General features: G+C 36.0%; 1 protein-coding gene across 5 annotated transcripts in view; it reads left to right on the forward strand.

The window, feature by feature from the left end:
- The window catches only part of Smg1 (SMG1 nonsense mediated mRNA decay associated PI3K related kinase), a 99,004-nt gene that overhangs the window by 72,666 nt on the left and 8,639 nt on the right, over positions 1-17,699 (forward strand). For all 5 annotated transcript variants that reach the window (XM_063226618.1, XM_063226614.1, XM_063226616.1 and 2 more), the window contains 19 exons: positions 590-836; positions 1,172-1,401; positions 3,486-3,734; positions 4,189-4,327; positions 4,410-4,519; positions 4,643-4,861; positions 5,553-5,743; positions 6,572-6,744; positions 6,892-7,171; positions 7,613-7,885; positions 8,113-8,347; positions 8,606-8,832; positions 11,324-11,474; positions 11,574-11,763; positions 11,925-12,394; positions 13,520-13,657; positions 14,928-15,080; positions 16,521-16,700; positions 17,403-17,630. In XM_063226618.1, coding sequence (XP_063082688.1) covers positions 590-836; positions 1,172-1,401; positions 3,486-3,734; positions 4,189-4,327; positions 4,410-4,519; positions 4,643-4,861; positions 5,553-5,743; positions 6,572-6,744; positions 6,892-7,171; positions 7,613-7,885; positions 8,113-8,347; positions 8,606-8,832; positions 11,324-11,474; positions 11,574-11,763; positions 11,925-12,394; positions 13,520-13,657; positions 14,928-15,080; positions 16,521-16,700; positions 17,403-17,630 — 4,083 coding nt within the window. The remainder of the gene's footprint in view (positions 1-589; positions 837-1,171; positions 1,402-3,485; positions 3,735-4,188; positions 4,328-4,409; positions 4,520-4,642; positions 4,862-5,552; positions 5,744-6,571; positions 6,745-6,891; positions 7,172-7,612; positions 7,886-8,112; positions 8,348-8,605; positions 8,833-11,323; positions 11,475-11,573; positions 11,764-11,924; positions 12,395-13,519; positions 13,658-14,927; positions 15,081-16,520; positions 16,701-17,402; positions 17,631-17,699) is intronic.

The following is a 17,699-nucleotide window of genomic DNA, read 5'->3' on the forward strand; positions in this document are numbered from 1 at the left end:
ATTAGAAGATTATGGTACTTCACTTCATACTTCAGGTGGTCAGAACTCTAAAAATGTTGCTTTTATGCTTTCTTCGGTTAATTTAGATCTCTTATCTACTTAATGTCCTTTCCTTTATGTGATAACATTGATCCTTGTGAATTTGGTTGTAATTTCATGTTAACAAATTTAGAAGTGACTTACCTGATGATGGCTCACTGCTGGCTATATATTCAACCTTATTGCAAGGACTGACCTGGTTGGTTTTGGCACTGGTAAGGCATAGCTCAACTGTGGAAAGTAATTTTCTAAAAACTCTGATTGTGAGGACTACCACAGTACTTTCTTTCTGTTTCTTGTGATATCACGGCTTATTTGAACAGAGAGGAGAAAAAGCCTTAGCAAAGTAGGAACATGCGTACATTTTTGTTCTTTTCTAGGGTGCTACAAAACCATAAGGTTAAATTAAGTATGGAAACTAAATCAACAGGCATTTATTTAACCTTTTTAAAGTTTACTCTTATACCAAATTAAGTATGGAAGAAAATGTGGGTTTTTTTTTTTTTTCATAATTCAGACTTATCCTTCAATCTTATGTATATGTATATAGATAATGCTGAGTTTGCAACAGAGAGCACAGAAACGCACGAGTTACATATTGCGTCTTGAAGAAATCAGTCCATGGTTGGCTGCCATGACAAACACTGAAATTGCTCTTCCTGGAGAAGTCTCAGCCAGAGATACTGTTACAATCCACAGTGTGGGCGGAACTATTACAATCTTACCAACTAAAACCAAGCCCAAGAAACTTCTCTTTCTAGGATCAGATGGGAAGAGCTACCCTTATCTTTTCAAAGGTACAGTTCAAAACAATTCCTACTTCAAAATGTGTATTATTATTAAGGGTATTATGTGTCTTATTATTAAGGGTTTATGTATATATTAGAAAGGACTGTCAGATTGTTAACCAGAGTAGCCTATATTCTATGTGATTTTTGAATGGCGGTTCCCTTGCATATGAATGTGTGCAAGAAGAACAGTTGAGGTATATCTGATAATATGCTTACATTTTGTCCCTGGATAGAATTTTCTAATGCTGTCAAGTGCACCATGTTGGCTTATCCCTATTTGAATAAGACACAGAAAATGTTGGTCACCTATCCTATACCATCTTCAAATTTTGTTTTCATAGGACTAGAAGATTTACATCTGGATGAGAGAATAATGCAGTTCTTATCTATTGTGAATACTATGTTTGCTACAATTAATCGCCAGGAAACACCCCGCTTCCATGCAAGACACTATTCTGTTACACCACTGGGAACGAGGTCAGGATTGATCCAGTGGGTAGATGGAGCCACACCCTTATTTGGTCTTTACAAACGGTGGCAACAGCGGGAGGCTGCGTTACAAGCACAAAAGGTTTAGTAAAATTAAAATATGTGTTTTTTTATTGGAAAACTTGTTTTAAACAAGTGCATATCGATTTTCTGTATGGTTATGTGAAGTATTTCCAGTATTTCCAGACTTATTGGAACATTTTTGCTTGTATACTAGAGGTTAAACAATGTCCTTAGGAAGGTACTTTTGAGGCACATTTTCTTTTTCCTTTTTTTTATTTCCAGAAACTGTTCCTAGCATTTTCTAAAAATTAAAGTTGAACCAAAAATGATGACATTGGGTTAATGGGAGACATTATGTGAATTTGATATTTTACTTCCTGATGTTCTTATTGGGCTAAGGTTTTTTAAATTTAAATTTGTAAATAAGACTTTAAAACCCTAGCTCATCCACGCCTTCACACTGACCTGTACCTCTGTCATCTTTGTTTTATTTGGAGACAAGGTCTTGCTAAATTGCCGAGGTAGGACCTGAACTTGGAATTGGCTTGCCTCAACCTCCCAGAGTGCTAGATTACAGATGTCTACCATGGCTTCCAGCTCTTGAGTCCTTTTAAATATATAAATAAGCACTTTAAATATGCAGTTTAATCATTGTGACATCCTATTTTGCTCTAGTAAATTTTATACTGTACTTTGATATAGTTTAATTTAGAATTAATTTAGGCAAGTATCTGAATAATTAATAGTATTTATCTAAATAATGAATTTAGAATTCAGTTAGCCAGGACACTAAATGCTGAGGATGTTAAAATACAGTCTTGGGGCTAGAGATTTGGTTCAGTGGTACAGCACCTGCCTGGCAAGCATGAGGTCCTGAGTTCGATTCCCAGTACTCCCACCTCCTCCAAAAAAGATATAATCTCCACTTTTGGACCCCAAATTCAGCTAATTAAGATAAATGCTTCTAATTAAGCTAGTCATAGGGAAGACCAAGGGTGTGAAAGGAGTCCAGTTTTATTTTTTGTATGATGCTGGGGATTTAGCATTACACATACTAAACCTGCCCTCTACCACTAAGGCAGGAGTCAAATTTTAAATGTAGGCATAGAAACCCATAGAATAATTATTGAAGTATAATTTAAAGATAAAAATTAAAGAAGTGCTGTCTAAATTTTGGTGTTACCACATTTCTCTAATCTTGTTACTTTTGTGTTGGTGGTCTTCAGTGAAAAATGAAATACACATTTAAATGAATTATAAATTATAATTTTAAAATAGAATTATGTATATTGTCTGTAACTTAGATTATGGAGTTGAATTAAATCTCAAGAAAAATTTAGCATATTAGTTTTTCAATACAGAAATGGTACTTAATTATATAGTCTAGAAGAATTAGCTGTTTTTACATGAAATTTATCCAAGTAAAATAAAGATAATAGAAAAAAAGAGAAACTATATTATTACAATTGTAATTCAGCATGGACAATGTATTTAAAAGTATATCTTAATTTAGTATAGTTGTCTCCAGTGTTTTCATGTTTTTTGGTGTATTAGTCTACTTACTAAGCTATGTGAATGAGAACTAACTTTGTAAGGACCTGGAAGATAAATAAATGACTTGGATGCTGGCCAAAAAAGGTGGGGGAAAGGGAAAATAATTGAGTTATGTTATGTTATGTCATGTAATATACCAATTCCCCACAATGAATGAATCATTACTGCAAACATGTACTAATAAAAATGAAAAAAAAAAATAAGAAAACTATATTTAGTTGAGTAGGCAGAGAATGTTGCTAACAAATTATTTGTGTAAAATGCTACATCAGGCATGATGACACATGCTTTGTAATCCCAGGATCAGAAGTTTAAGGCCAGTCTGGGCAGCTTGGCAAGACTTATCTCAAAGATGGGCTGGGGGAGCCAGGCATGGTGGTACACACCTTTATTCCTAACACTTGGGACCTATTTAAAGCCAACCTGTGCTACAAAGCGAAACCCTGTCTCAAAAACAAAACAGAGGACTGGGGGATATTGTGCAGGTCTCTTCAGATTCAGTCCTCAATGCCAATTAATCAGTCATTGCATAAATAAATTAATATGTCTACTCATGCATGCCTATAATTTAGCTTTTACATTAATCTTCATGTAAAATTTCTTTTGAAGGCCCAGGATTCCTACCAAACTCCTCAGAATCCTGGAATTGTACCCCGCCCAAGTGAACTTTATTATAGTAAAATTGGTCCTGCTCTGAAAACAGTTGGACTCAGCCTAGATGTGTCTCGTCGGGATTGGCCTCTCCATGTGATGAAGGCAGTGTTGGAGGAATTAATGGAGGCTACACCTCCAAATCTCCTGGCTAAAGAGCTTTGGTCATCTTGTACAACACCAGACGAATGGTGGAGAGTCACACAGGTTAGAAGACACTATGGTTTGCACTGTAATCAAGTATCATTTTTTTGGCCCGTTCCTTCTTTCCTGTTTTGTTCAGACTCTTCCTCTTCCTCCTATAACCCTCAAGTCCTAGTATTTTGAGACCCATGTTTTAAAAATCTCATAGTTAGAAAGGTATAGGTATGGCTGTGTCTGAGGGTAAGATGGAAGGGGATAATAGGTGAAATGGAGAAGAGAATAAAAAATTCCGAAAGGAAACTATAGAGGCTAAAGAAAAGTCAGTTTAATGTGCAATTAGGACTGTGTAAGTAAGTGTTACGTGTAGAGCCTGTATGACCACATGAAACAATCCTTAAGAGTACTTTCTATTTTGAAACCAACAAGCAGGATTTCTTAGTTTTGTAAATGTTAAAGCATCAAGTCCATGTTGGCAGGAATTTGGCTAACAGTATTTAAATTGCTCCTTTCACTTTAGTCTTATGCAAGATCTACAGCAGTCATGTCTATGGTCGGATACATAATTGGCCTTGGAGATAGACATCTGGACAATGTTCTCATAGATATGACAACTGGAGAAGTGGTTCACATAGATTATAATGTTTGCTTTGAAAAAGGTAAGAGTCACCTTCGGCATTTATATGAGAGTCAAAAGGTTTTTGGTGAAAGGGCAAAAATATAATGATTTGTCTTTTCAAGGTAAAAGCCTTAGAGTTCCTGAGAAAGTACCATTTCGAATGACACAAAACATTGAAACAGCCCTGGGTGTAACTGGAGTAGAAGGTGTTTTTAGGCTTTCCTGTGAACAGGTATACAGTTTTTTCTTCTACTTCATAAGTATATGTGTTAAATGAACAAAACGTATGGAATAAAAAAAAATGTTTTAAATGAGAAAACTTGTAGCACAACATTTACAGCTCTTTTAAAAACAGGTTCTACACATCATGCGGCGAGGTAGAGAGACTCTGTTGACATTATTGGAGGCCTTCGTGTATGACCCTTTGGTGGACTGGACAGCAGGGGGCGAGGTGGGATTTGCTGGCGCTGTCTATGGTGGAGGTGGCCAGCAGGCTGAGAGCAAGCAAAGCAAGCGAGAGATGGAGCGGGAGATCACCCGCAGCCTCTTTTCTTCCAGAATAGCTGAAATTAAGGTGAAGCCCGGTGTTATAATAAGTCACCATCATCTTTTTGTTAAACACACATTTATATAAACATTGAGTAAACCTTTCTCTTTAATTTTTTTGGGCCGGATTTGGTGGTGTATACCTGTAATCCCAATACTTACAAGGCTGAGGCTGGAGGTTTGCCGTGCGTTAAAGGCCAGCCTGAATTGCATAACAAGAGCCTGTCTCAGAAAACCGAAAAAGAAAGAAAAAAATAATGTATAATATTGAAATGGCCATTAAAAAGGGGAATTTGCTGTCATCTTTTTTATTAGGCAAAGCTCTCTTACAGAGGCACACAATTATACTCACATTTATAGGAGGTAGGTTAATGATTGGAAAAAAATTACAACTTCTGAAACGTGAGTATTTAAAATGTTTTCTAATTGAACAACCTTTCGTCACTGTTGCCAGAGATTTGTATCTTTTTTTTATTGGCATGGTGGCAACTGAATGGTATTATGGAACTAATTCTGTCAGTTTATGGCCTTGTGAATTTGAATGTACAGGTTATCTTTGTTTGTAAATTTGTTTGTAAAATTAGGATGATGCCTTCAGGTTTTGTTGAAATTTAGGTAAAATACATTCTGAATGTTCTTAATGTGGTTTTTCTGGCAGTATCATTGTGTCTTATAGTTGACCCTGTGAGAACTCTCCTAATTATAATACCATTTTACAGGTGAACTGGTTTAAGAACAGGGATGAGATGCTGGTTGTGCTACCCAAACTGGATAGCAGCTTAGATGAATATCTAAGCTTGCAGGAGCAACTAACAGATGTCGAAAAACTGCAGGGAAAACTGTTGGAGGAAATAGAATTTCTAGAAGGAGCTGAAGGAGTGGATCATCCCTCTCACACTCTGCAGCACAGGTTTAAAACAAGACTGAATTCTTAATTCTTCATATGTCATGTTAAAGAGAATGTTCATGTTCATGCAAACATTGTCACTTGGCTTTGAATATTTATTATAGCAGCTCACAAAACTGATAAAAGCTTCCTTATAACTTAAAATTTCTGGCTTATTACATTTAACTTACATGTTTAACCAGTTATGGGGGGTAGGTGTGTGTAGTAATTAGAATACTAGGATTCATAAAACCTGGTTTGGTTTTCCAAGTATAGTTGTATCTGAATACTTTATTCACTTGAACAGTGGCAGTTGTTTCATTTACTTTGCCGAGGTTTTAAAAAAGCACTCACCTAGCTAGAGTGGTCCACATGAATCTCAATGGAGAGTAGATGCTCAATGGTGAGTAATTAAATGTTAAATGCCAAGCATGAAGTGAGATCTTCAGACAATAAAGATTTATCAAACATTTTCTTTTTTTTTTTTTTTTTTTTTATGTCTTTTTGCTTTTTATCGGTACCGGGGATCGAACTCACGACTACCTGCTTACAAGGCAGGCGCTTATGCCACTGAGCTAAATCCCCAGCCCTATCAAACATTTTCTAAACCTGACAGTTGGTATAATTTTATTATGAAATTGGTATAAAGTATAAGGTACGGCATTACAGGACCAGGAAAAACAAGGAGAATAAGAGATATTTGATTGAGTACAACCCTCAAAATTGAAGCAGAACTAACAAGCCAGTCCAGGTGGGCTTAAGTATGTAGAATAAAGTATAACAAGGGCTAGGGTTGTATATAGAATAAAGTGTAGCAAGTGACCTTTGAACTTGTTTTGTTTTCCTGATTAGGTACTCTGAACATACTCAACTACAGACTCAGCAAAGAGCTGTTCAAGAAGCAATCCAGGTGAAGCTAAATGAATTTGAACAGTGGATAACACATTATCAGGCTGCATTCAGTAATTTAGAAGCAACACAGCTTGCAAGCTTGCTTCAGGAGATAAGCACCCAAATGGACCTTGGTATGGGCTGACTTATTTCAGATAACATGTGAGCTTGTGAGTTTTGTAGGCATATGTTTGCATGTGGGGTTCTGATTTTTACTTTCTTTGAGTGACTGCTAACTTGATATGGGCATCACTGTGATTAACACTGTCTTTTATCAAAAGGTCCTCCAAGCTATGTGCCAGCAACAGCCTTTCTTCAGAATGCTGGGCAAGCCCACTTGATCAGCCAGTGTGAACAGCTTGAGGGGGAGGTTGGTGCCCTTCTGCAACAGAGGCGCTCAGTGCTCCGGGGCTGTCTGGAACAACTGCACCACTATGCAACCGTTGCACTGCAGTATCCAAAAGCCATATTTCAGAAACATCGAATTGAACAGTGGAAGACCTGGATGGAGGAGCTCATCTGTAATACCACAGTAGAGCGCTGTCAGGAACTTTACAGGAAGTAAGTTGCAAGTGTTTAATTTTCTTCCTAACTCATTTAGGATGAAAGCAAAATTGTGATCAGTTTTGAGATTGCAATTGTGTTTTATTTTTCTGAAAGAAGTGGTTAATAGAATTGGCATGGAGTTAACTTTTGTCTTTATTTCAAAAGGAGTTCCTGCTTTCCTTTATAACATAGTGTGTTTTTCCTAATTAAAATATTTTCCATTCGGAGCGTGGTCTGATTCATGTAAGGTGAGATAGGCCAGACATTGTTGGTACCAATGAGTGATCTTAGGAAGTTCCTTAAGCTTCAGCCAGAAAGATCCTTAAGTTTGACACTTTTAAGTGTGAAATTGAATTGTGTCCTACTCTTTGAGGATAGCATACAATTTTCTATATAAGCATGAGCCTTACAGTCAGGGACATTAAGGTATTAGCACTTCTTTTTTTACTTTTGTAGATACGAAATGCAGTATGCGCCCCAGCCACCACCAACAGTATGTCAGTTCATTACTGCCACTGAAATGACCCTGCAGCGATATGCAGCGGACATAAACAACAGACTTATTAGACAGGTGGAACGTTTGAAACAAGAAGCTGTCACTGTACCAGTTTGTGAAGATCAGTTAAAAGAAATTGAACGTTGCATTAAAGTATTCCTTCATGAAAATGGAGAAGAAGGATCTTTGAGTCTAGCAAGTGTCATTATTTCTGCCCTCTGTACCCTTACAAGGTGAGCTAGCTAACATCATACTGAACCACATCATTGTCAAAAGCATTGGTACTTGTTGAGATTGCATTGTGTCTTAGTTTTAATCCCGGATTTGAGATACTGTTTTACTTTCCTTTGTCCTGCCTCATGTTAAGGTTGCTTTCTTTTCAGATTTTGAAATCTCCTCTGTTGTATATGTGCCTAACTGTGCCTAACAAGTCACTGTAACAAGTATTTCTCTCATTTAGGCGTAACCTGATGATGGAAGGAGCAGCTTCGAGTGCTGGAGAACAGCTAGTTGATCTGACTTCTCGAGATGGAGCCTGGTTTTTGGAGGAGCTCTGCAGTATGAGTGGAAATGTCACGTGCTTGGTTCAGTTACTGAAGCAGTGCCACCTGGTTCCACAGGACTTAGATATCCCAAACCCTGTAGAGGCATCTGAAGCAGTTCACTTAGCCAATGGAGTGTATACCTCACTGCAGGTGAGCACATTAATATAGCATAAATTTTGTAAGTTTGTTTTAGACATTGACATTGTCTTTTTTCTGTCTTTAATCCAAAAGAAAAGTTTAATTTGCATCTTGGAATATTTCTTAAGCAGTTACTTGTTTATATGAGATTTGTAACCATAACTTGGTTACTGTTGTATAGGTTGTTTTTTAACTCATGGCATTAAATCTCCAAATGTGTAACTTAACTAAAAATCAGAAAACACTAAAATATATCTTACGTACTTACAGGAATTGAATTCAAATTTCCGGCAAATCATATTTCCAGAAGCACTTAGATGTTTAATGAAAGGGGAATATACCTTAGAAAGTATGCTTCATGAATTGGACACTCTCATTGAGCAGACAACTGATGGTGTTCCTCTACAAACTCTAGTTGAATCCCTTCAAGCGTATTTAAGAAATGCAGCTATGGGACTTGAAGAAGAAACACACGCTCATTATATTGATGTTGCCAGGTAAGTGAACGCTAGCTACCTCCTCCTCCTCTTTTTTTTTTTTTAAAGGAAGTCTTGCTATGCATTTCAGGCTGGCGTCAAACTCATGGCAATCTTTCTGTCTCAGCCTCCCAAGTGCTGGGGTTACAGGTGTGCACTGCTACATGGCTCCTACGTATGCTCTTTTTTTTTTTCATGAAAGAGATGGGATTTCCAGGTATAGGGATTCTGCTCTAACCTCTTTTCTGTTTTAGATCAGGTATAAATGCTCATATGTATGTCTTTAAAAATCTATAATTAGATCCACTGGAAATTGTTTAAAAATATAGGAAGATCTGTTCCATGTGTCGGTGTGCATCTGATATCACCATCAGGCTTGTTTATGGTGCAGTAGTGATACATGAAACAGGTAGTGGTGCCATCAATAACACAATCAGATTTCTCCTGTCACACTTGTGTACACATACATAAGTTCTTTCACATGCATAGAGTTTGACAAAGTTCTATATAATATTTTTTTAGTAAGCACTGGGAGTCATACAAAGGCATATGAAACACTTTACTTGACTCAATGGCATATACAGCTTACTTAGATGAATGCTTTTAAGTTATTTTACAGTTTCTCAATTTCTTTAAGATACTGAATACTGTGTTTCTTACCTCTACCAGAAAAGCAGTTTTACTTTGGAACTTGTTGAGATCAGGTAGTTCCTCTAGACAGGCGTTGTGTTCATAGCTTTATCCCTAGTGACTCAGGACCTCTTTCTTTGGCATTTCATGACTACAAAAGTAAAATTTCTACAAATGAACTGTCCTACCATGTTTTGTCCCATGGAAGATTTTAACTATAAAATAAAAATAAAGTTAATAGTGTAATGAACCTCATTTTAACACCTTTGGTTGTTAATCTGTACTTGGTTAGTTTTGAACTGCTTAGGTTATCTTGAAGCAATTTTAAAAATTCTTAAATAATACAGGAAATATGAAATACACTACAGATTGAACCCAAGACCTTTCCACTGAGCCCCTTCCCCAGCCATTAAGGTTTTTTATTTTGAGACAGTCTTGCTAAGTCCCTGAGTTGTCCAGGCTGTGATTCCCCTTGCCTTATTTTCCTAGAGTGCTGGGATTCTAGGCATGTGCCACTATGCCTAGCTTAAATTTAAAAGAGAATTTCCTGAATTGCTTTAGGAAGTGGCAAGAATGATGAGATAAATGTGTTCATAGCAAGGGAGAATAGTTTGAGAGGGGATTAATGACACCATGTCTTACAGCAATAAATACTATAATTTAAGCCAGGCACTTGGAAGCTGAGGTAGGAGGATTGTCAAGAGTTTGAGGCCAGTCTGAGCTACATAGTGAGTTCAAGGCCAGCCTGAACTGTGTAGTGCGTCTATCTCTAAACCTGTCCCCCTCTCCAAAAAAAACCCTATAATTTTAACATTTGTTGTTTTTTTTAATCACATCTTGCACAATAAAAATATTAATAGCATAAGCAAGTTATCAGCTATATACTGATCTGGACATAACCTCTTTATTATCATTTCTAGCATTACTTCAGAAAGTTAAATGCTAAATCAATACACTTTCACACACAATTTCAGACTTCATTTTATCTGCTCTTATTGAGGGTGCCACACTCAATGTAGAGGAATGGTGAGCATGTGCTGTGGATGACAAGCTTCATGCGTGGTTCCTACAAATAGGTAGCCTATTTGTTCCTTGTTTCTGAGAAATATTTTTGTGATAATCTTAAGGAAAATTTCATACCATGGTGAAACTATTTTTCCAATAGAAATCTCTCTGGTAGCTTAATATTCTTAATTCTCTAAAAAACTTTTGATATAGCTATTTATAATGATTTCTCTGTGTGTGACAAAAAGAATTCCAAAAAGTTGAAATTCTGATGAACCTCAGTTTTACTGGTAGTGATCTTAAGTACTCGGAATTAATTTTATTTTTGCTTTTTATATAAAATGTTTAGAGTTACTGTCTGGGTATATAATGTGCTGTATGAGTCTATGTTTATGCTAGTATAAGGAGTGAAAGTGAATTTATGATGATCTTACATTCAAAATGTGCACAATTTAAAACTGAACATGCCAAAAATGGTATTTTAGTTTGCGTCTACAGATGGTTCTACCATGTGGCTGTAGTTCCAATATATCTAACAATTTGGTCCACCAGCTTTAGAATTGTCTTCTTGACATTTATTTGTTGGTTTGGGAGTTTGTATTATTTTATATTTTTATAGTATATAAAGTGAGTAATTTAGTGATTTTTTTTTAAGAAAGTGTTACAATACAAGAGTGCTTAAAATTTAATGATAGGAAGAATTACTAACATTGATTACAATTGATACTAAATATCCTTATGTTATAGTACTCTTCCCTTAATGCCAGATTTTTGTCAACTTTGTACACCAGCTTTGAGCTAACTGATCGTGTCCACCCCAAAATGTTATTTCTCTTCAGTGAAGATTTTATTTTAGCTCCTTTTTCTTTTTCTCTAGAATACTGCATGCTCAATATGGCGAATTAATCCAGCCAAGAAATGGTTCAGTTGATGAAACACCAAAAATGTCAGCTGGCCAGATGCTTTTGGTAGCATTTGATGGCATGTTTGCACAAGTTGAAACTGCTTTTGGCTTATTAGTCGAAAAGGTAAATATTAATTTGGTTCTATAAGTAATGTAAATGCAGTACAGTAGTGGTTCACTGTGTGAACAGTGAAGAAATGAGCATTTTCTTTCATTTACATAGTTAAACAAGATGGAAATTCCTGTAGCTTGGCGAAAGATTGACATCATACGGGAAGCTAGGAGTACTCAAGTTAATTTTTTTGATGATGACAACCACCGGCAGGTGCTAGAGGAAATTTTTTTTCTAAAAAGACTACAGACTATTAAGGAGTTCTTCAGGCTCTGTGGTACCTTTTCTAAAACATTGTCAGGTAAGTACCCTGTTTAAATAAGCTGAGTTTAAGTGCTTTAGAATGAGGTATGATGGAATAGGCTTCATATAACTGTTCATTTGTAAAATCTAAGTGCTTTAAATAAGCAGTGTAATTATCATAGTTTTGCATGAAATACTTTTAAGAATTTCCATTTTTAGGATCAAGTTCACTTGAAGATCAGAATACAGTGAATGGACCTGTACAGATTGTCAATGTCAAAACTCTTTTTAGAAACTCTTGTTTCAGTGAAGACCAGATGGCCAAACCTATCAAGGCCTTCACAGCTGACTTTGTGAGGCAGCTCTTAATAGGACTCCCCAACCAAGCTCTTGGACTCACCTTGTGCAGCTTTATTAGTGCCTTGGGTGTTGACATCATTGCTCAAGTAGAGGCAAAGGACTTTGGTGCAGAAAGCAAAGTTTCTGTCGATGATCTGTGTAAGAAAGCAGTGGAGCACAATATCCAGATTGGGAAGTTCTCTCAGTTGGTCATGAACAGGGCAACTGTGTTAGCGAGTTCTTACGACACTGCCTGGAAGAAGCATGACCTAGTGCGTAGGCTGGAAACCAGCATTTCTTCCTGTAAGACAAGTCTGCAGCGAGTGCAGTTGCATATTGCCATGTTTCAGGTAAGTAGTTCACTTTATAATGTATTTTTCCTATTAAATATAAAAAAGAGGAACATTTAAATTTATTAAATTGTGCCCATCTATAGCAAACCCACCATTAGCATTTTGGACCTTGCTTTACAGTTTTTCCTTGTATCTTTTCTGTGTAGTTGAGATCATTTCATATTTATAGTTTATATCCTTTGATTTTGTTTCTATCAGGTTAGTGTGATAAAGAATATCCATGTCATAGAGTATATTTTTTTTTTTTACAGCTCCACTTGGGGGCCGATGTGTCATAGAGTATTGATGAAAGTAATATTTAATGGCTCAATTTATTCATTATGTGCATAGCTTCTTGTACTGAATATTATTTTTGACACAGTTTTTTTCCTTATTTGTAAAATAGGGCCGTTCTCTCATGGTATGATTGTGAGCGTTAAATAATAATGACTTATGTAAGGTGCTAAGCCCAATATAAATCTAGCTGTTTTTCTTTTTAAATATAGGCTTCAATATTGTCAGTGACTTCAAACAAATTGTTAGGCTTGGGGTCATTGGAGAACTTCAAATTTGGAAGTATAAATTGGCACATACCACAATTACTTTGTTTCACTTATATTGAAGGAGTTACTCAATAATGAAATTGTTGGTTTCAGCTCAGTATGTTACCAGTGTGTTACTCTTTTCGATTTTATCTTCAATTGTGTATCTTGCATGCTAAGTAATTTATTTCAACTTCTGAAATTATATTCCTGTTTGGGACTTGGGAGAATATATTTTACTACTTAAAAAAATGTTTAGTGGTCAAGTTTCATCTTGAAGTTCATTCCCGTACAAATGGACAGTGCTTTGGAAATCAGGTGAAAATTCTTTTTGGAAGCCAGGTGTAGTGGAACACGATTGTGATTCTAGCACTTGGGAGGTTGAGGCAGGAGAATCGCTGTAAGTTTGAGACCAGCCTGAACTATGTAGTGAGACCCTGTCTCAAAAAAGGAAAAATTCTTTTTGGAGAATCTTATTCCTCTATCCATGTCACATCTTGTCTGCAGCAGCTGAGTTTGTTGTTCGCTTCCCCTAGTCCTCATCCCTTCCTGTTTAGTATTTCCTCTGCTCGTATTTTTACATTTCTTTTTCTTTGAACAGTGGCAACATGAAGACCTACTTATCAGCAGACCACAAGCCATGTCAGTCACACCTCCCCCTAGGTCTGCTATCCTAGCCAGCATGAAAAAGAAACTACATACTCTGAGTCAGATTGAAACTTCAATTGCGTCTGTTCAGGTGTGTTTTATCAAATATGCTTTTCAGCACATCTTATTTGGAGAAATAACTTACGTTTTGAGCGTTAGTATTGTTCAGTATATCTATCCTTAACTTTTAAGTCTGAAAGACACAAACCATTTCCATTTTAAGAGTAACAATATTTTCAACCAGAAATAGGAACATACTAAATAATGTTTTAGGTCTGTATTGAATTTGGTATTTCCTTTGCCTTTATACATTAAGGGAATGTCCCATTGGTTATGGGAGGGGTGACAACCAATACTTGTTTACTGAAGTATGTATAAGTCATTCTATGTGGTTCATTATTAGTAGCTAAGAAGCTTGCACACTTTGTTCTGTCATGTAGATAATATATTTTTAAGTCAGAGAAACTGAGCTTGAAAGATTTTGTGTATGTCATCCTAAAAGAATGAACTCTTGTCATTTCTGTTTTTAGAGATACAGCAGGTAGCGGAGTATAAGAGAATGTGAATACTTCCACCTGAAGTATTGAATAAATAGTGAAATAGCTTTGTTATGTGAAACTTCTTGTCATGATAATCTGAATTTTTATCATAAATTTGAACGATTGTGGAAATCTGATTTTTGTCTTTGCAATCCAAAGTATAAATGAATTTTCATAGAGATGGCTCAGTAAAAATTTGGTGTAGCAAAAGTGTTACTTTTTTTATCCAGGACCTTACGTTCAATCACTAAACTATACTCTTAGTCATGTTTAGGTATTTTTTTGTTTTGTTTTGTTTTTGAGATAGGGTCTCCCATTTTGTTCAGGCTAGTTTTGAACTCTGTGTAGCTTTGGCTGGCCTTGGAACTTGTGGTGGTTTTTCTGCCTCAGCGACCCAGGTGCTGGGAAGCCTTCTCTCAGTTTTTTTAAAAAGACTTTTCTTAAAGATGGAAATGATACTCCATTGCTAAAAGGATTTTTAGAAAAAGCACATGCAACATTACTTCTACAAATTTTAAGACACTACAGGGAACTAGTTTTTCCCTTCCTAGACATGTTTGGCCTTGAAATATTCTAAGTGAGCCAGGTATTGTGACACACTTGCAGGAGGAAGGCTGGCTTGGACTAAGTAAATAGTGAGACCCTGTCTTAAAAATCAAAGTTTAAGCTGCATTCCAAAAAGATACTGTTAAAGATGTTTTTTGAGTTATATGTATTTCACCCTGCTGCTTTTGAATTTTTCTTTTATTAATATAAAATGCTCAGCAGATACAAAGTGGAGAATGTAATAAACATTCACAGAGATTCTACTGACTTTTATAGGAGAAGCTAGCAGCACTTGAATCAAGTATTGAGCAGCGACTCAAGTGGGCTGGTGGTGCCAACCCTGCATTGGCACCTGTACTGCAAGATTTTGAAGCAACGATAGCTGATAGAAGAAATCTTGTCCTCAAAGAGAGCCAGAGAGCAAGTCAGGTACAGTTAACATGGGTACATGTACCATCTTTGTGTTCAGTTTCAAGGTAGGAGTGGGCAGGAAGGTGAGTGTTGTCTGATAGGCCTATGTAACTAAAGTGAAGTAAAAATGTTGACATTAGTCTCACGTGGCAGGAAAGTATTTCAGGACTTTGTTTTCTTTTTTGGGTACTGGACATCAAACTCAGGACCCCTCACTTGCCAGGCAGAGCTGTATCCTGGCCCCAGGATTTTGTATTTTACCAGAAGTTATGGATTAACTTGGTTGTGATGTTGGAGTAGGCACATAAAAAAACAGTTATGGAAATTTTCAGAGGCAAAATTAGACTAATTAAATAATTCTTGTGAAAACCATGACCAAAATTTAATAATTTTCAACTTGTCTTGTTTCATATATATTTTCTACTCTTCCCTGTGTTTATATAAATTGCAAACATTGTATTACCTTTATCAGTAAATATTTCTGTATTTTCCTTTTATGATGAATTATGTAAAAACACTGTATAATAATAACACTGTATTAACCATACCTTCAACAATGCATTTATTTACCAAATATCCAGTTAGTGTTGGGTGTGATGGTGTGTGCCTATATTCCCAGCACATGAGAGGCTGAGGCAGGAGGATTGATGTAAGTTTGAGGTCAGCCATACATAGTGAGTATAAGGCCAGCGTGTACTACATAGAAGACCCTAATTTTAAAAACAAACATTTATTTTGAGTTAATATTTTGAATTTAAGAGTGGAAGCAATAGAAGAAATTATGGTAGAAAAAATTTCCCAAACTTTGAATGTAAGAAAAATTTTAGCTAAATATGATAATGTTGTATTATGAAGTAAATTTCCTATGTAAAAATCATGCAGAATGTACATTTACCTAATTTTCATAGTTTCTTTTGGCCATTGCAGGCCCAAGAATATTGACAGAAATTAAAATGTGCATTTATTTACAGCCTTTATGATATTTTATTCCATTTCCCAAAAGAGTCATACATTTCCAGGGCTAGTTCTAGTGTGTGACTTCAGCTGTCTTCATCTCTTGGAGTTAGGGGCTTCCAATCAAGCTCATTAACTATACTTCAGCTTCCCGATGTCCGTGGCTTCTCTTGGTAGCATCAGCACATTCTCCTCTTGCAACCTCTTCCTTCCACTGAACTTGATAGACGTTTTATCTGTGAGTCAGTCTAGCCCATTAAGGTATTTTTGGTTCCCTGGTTCAAGACTGCATGCAAGACCAAATCAAATAAGAGGCAGGACTCTTCTGTATGTATGTATGTATACTGACAAAGACCATATTGATCTCAAAAATGTTTTGGAAATAAGCCAATTTAAAGAAGCCATTTAAAGTCAAAATGTGGGGGAAAAAAAAAGAAATTCATAGCTTTTTTTTTTTAAATGTCATTTCATTTCATGTTGTTTCCATTTTCTATTTCTCCGCAGGTCACTTTTCTCTGCAGTAATATCATTCATTTTGAAAGTTTACGAACGAGAACTGCAGAAGCCTTAAACCTAGATGCTGCTTTATTTGAACTGATCAAGCGGTGTCAGCAGATGTGTTCATTTGCATCACAGTTTAACAGTTCAGTCTCTGAGTTAGAGCTTCGTTTATTACAGAGAGTGGTGAGTCTTGCTGGGATTAAAGAGACTTGGTGATTATCAGCCAATGTTATACTCTCAGTTTAGTGTATTCATGTAGTTTACACTTTCTGAGCACAAACTGTATAAGGTGTCATTATGAGTGATATAGTGGTAAGGAACTCTTACTCTTAAATCTTACTCTTGGCTCCTTAAATTATTTTTTATTTAATAATAAAATAAAGGAAAAAGTTAAAAGAATTCACAGAGCTATAAGCAAAGTAATGTGGATGGTTGGAAGAGAAGAGAAAGCAATGATAGCAGTATAGCAATGATTTCAGTGCACTGAAAATAGAGCAGTAGAAAAAGGGCTAGCCCAAGGTAGATGCTAGAAAGGTGAATTAGGTAAAAAAAAGTCAACTTAATAAGTTTAGTGTTTGTATTTTGTGGGAAGAGTTTATGCTATGAATTAGAAAGCTCTGGTTTAATTTCCAAGAGGTATTTAGAATGAATTTAGGGACCTGAATGCCAATCATCTTTGTCATTCCAAAGTTCCAAAATGTCATTCCATTTCTTAGGTCTTGAACTTTAACCATTTGTACCCTATATGAATTATGAAGACTCAGAAAACTGTTTCTCTTTTTTGTCAAGTTTTCACTTCTGATATTAATGTCTTATGGTTGTTGAGATAATGATAGGATATATTTCATCTCATGTAAAAATCAAATAAATGCTTGCTCTGTTTAGGATACCAATCTTGAACATCCTATTGGCAGTTCTGAGTGGCTTCTGTCAGCACACAAACAGTTGACCCAAGATATGTCTACTCAGAGGACAATTCAGACAGAGAAAGAACAACAGATAGAAACAGTCTGTGAAACAATCCAGAATCTGGTTGATAATATAAAGACTGTGCTCACTGGTCATAATCGACAGCTAGGAGATGTCAAACATCTCCTGAAAGCAATGGCTAAGGTAAGATTTAATACCATTAACATAGTTTACCCTGTCTTCTTCAGAAGTACAAATAGTTTGTTTATGGAA

Source organism: Cavia porcellus, unplaced genomic scaffold, assembly GCF_034190915.1.
Source record: "Cavia porcellus strain 051 isolate PalLab524CR breed Dunkin Hartley unplaced genomic scaffold, mCavPor4.1 scaffold_16, whole genome shotgun sequence".
Classification (NCBI taxonomy): Eukaryota; Metazoa; Chordata; class Mammalia; order Rodentia; family Caviidae; genus Cavia; species Cavia porcellus.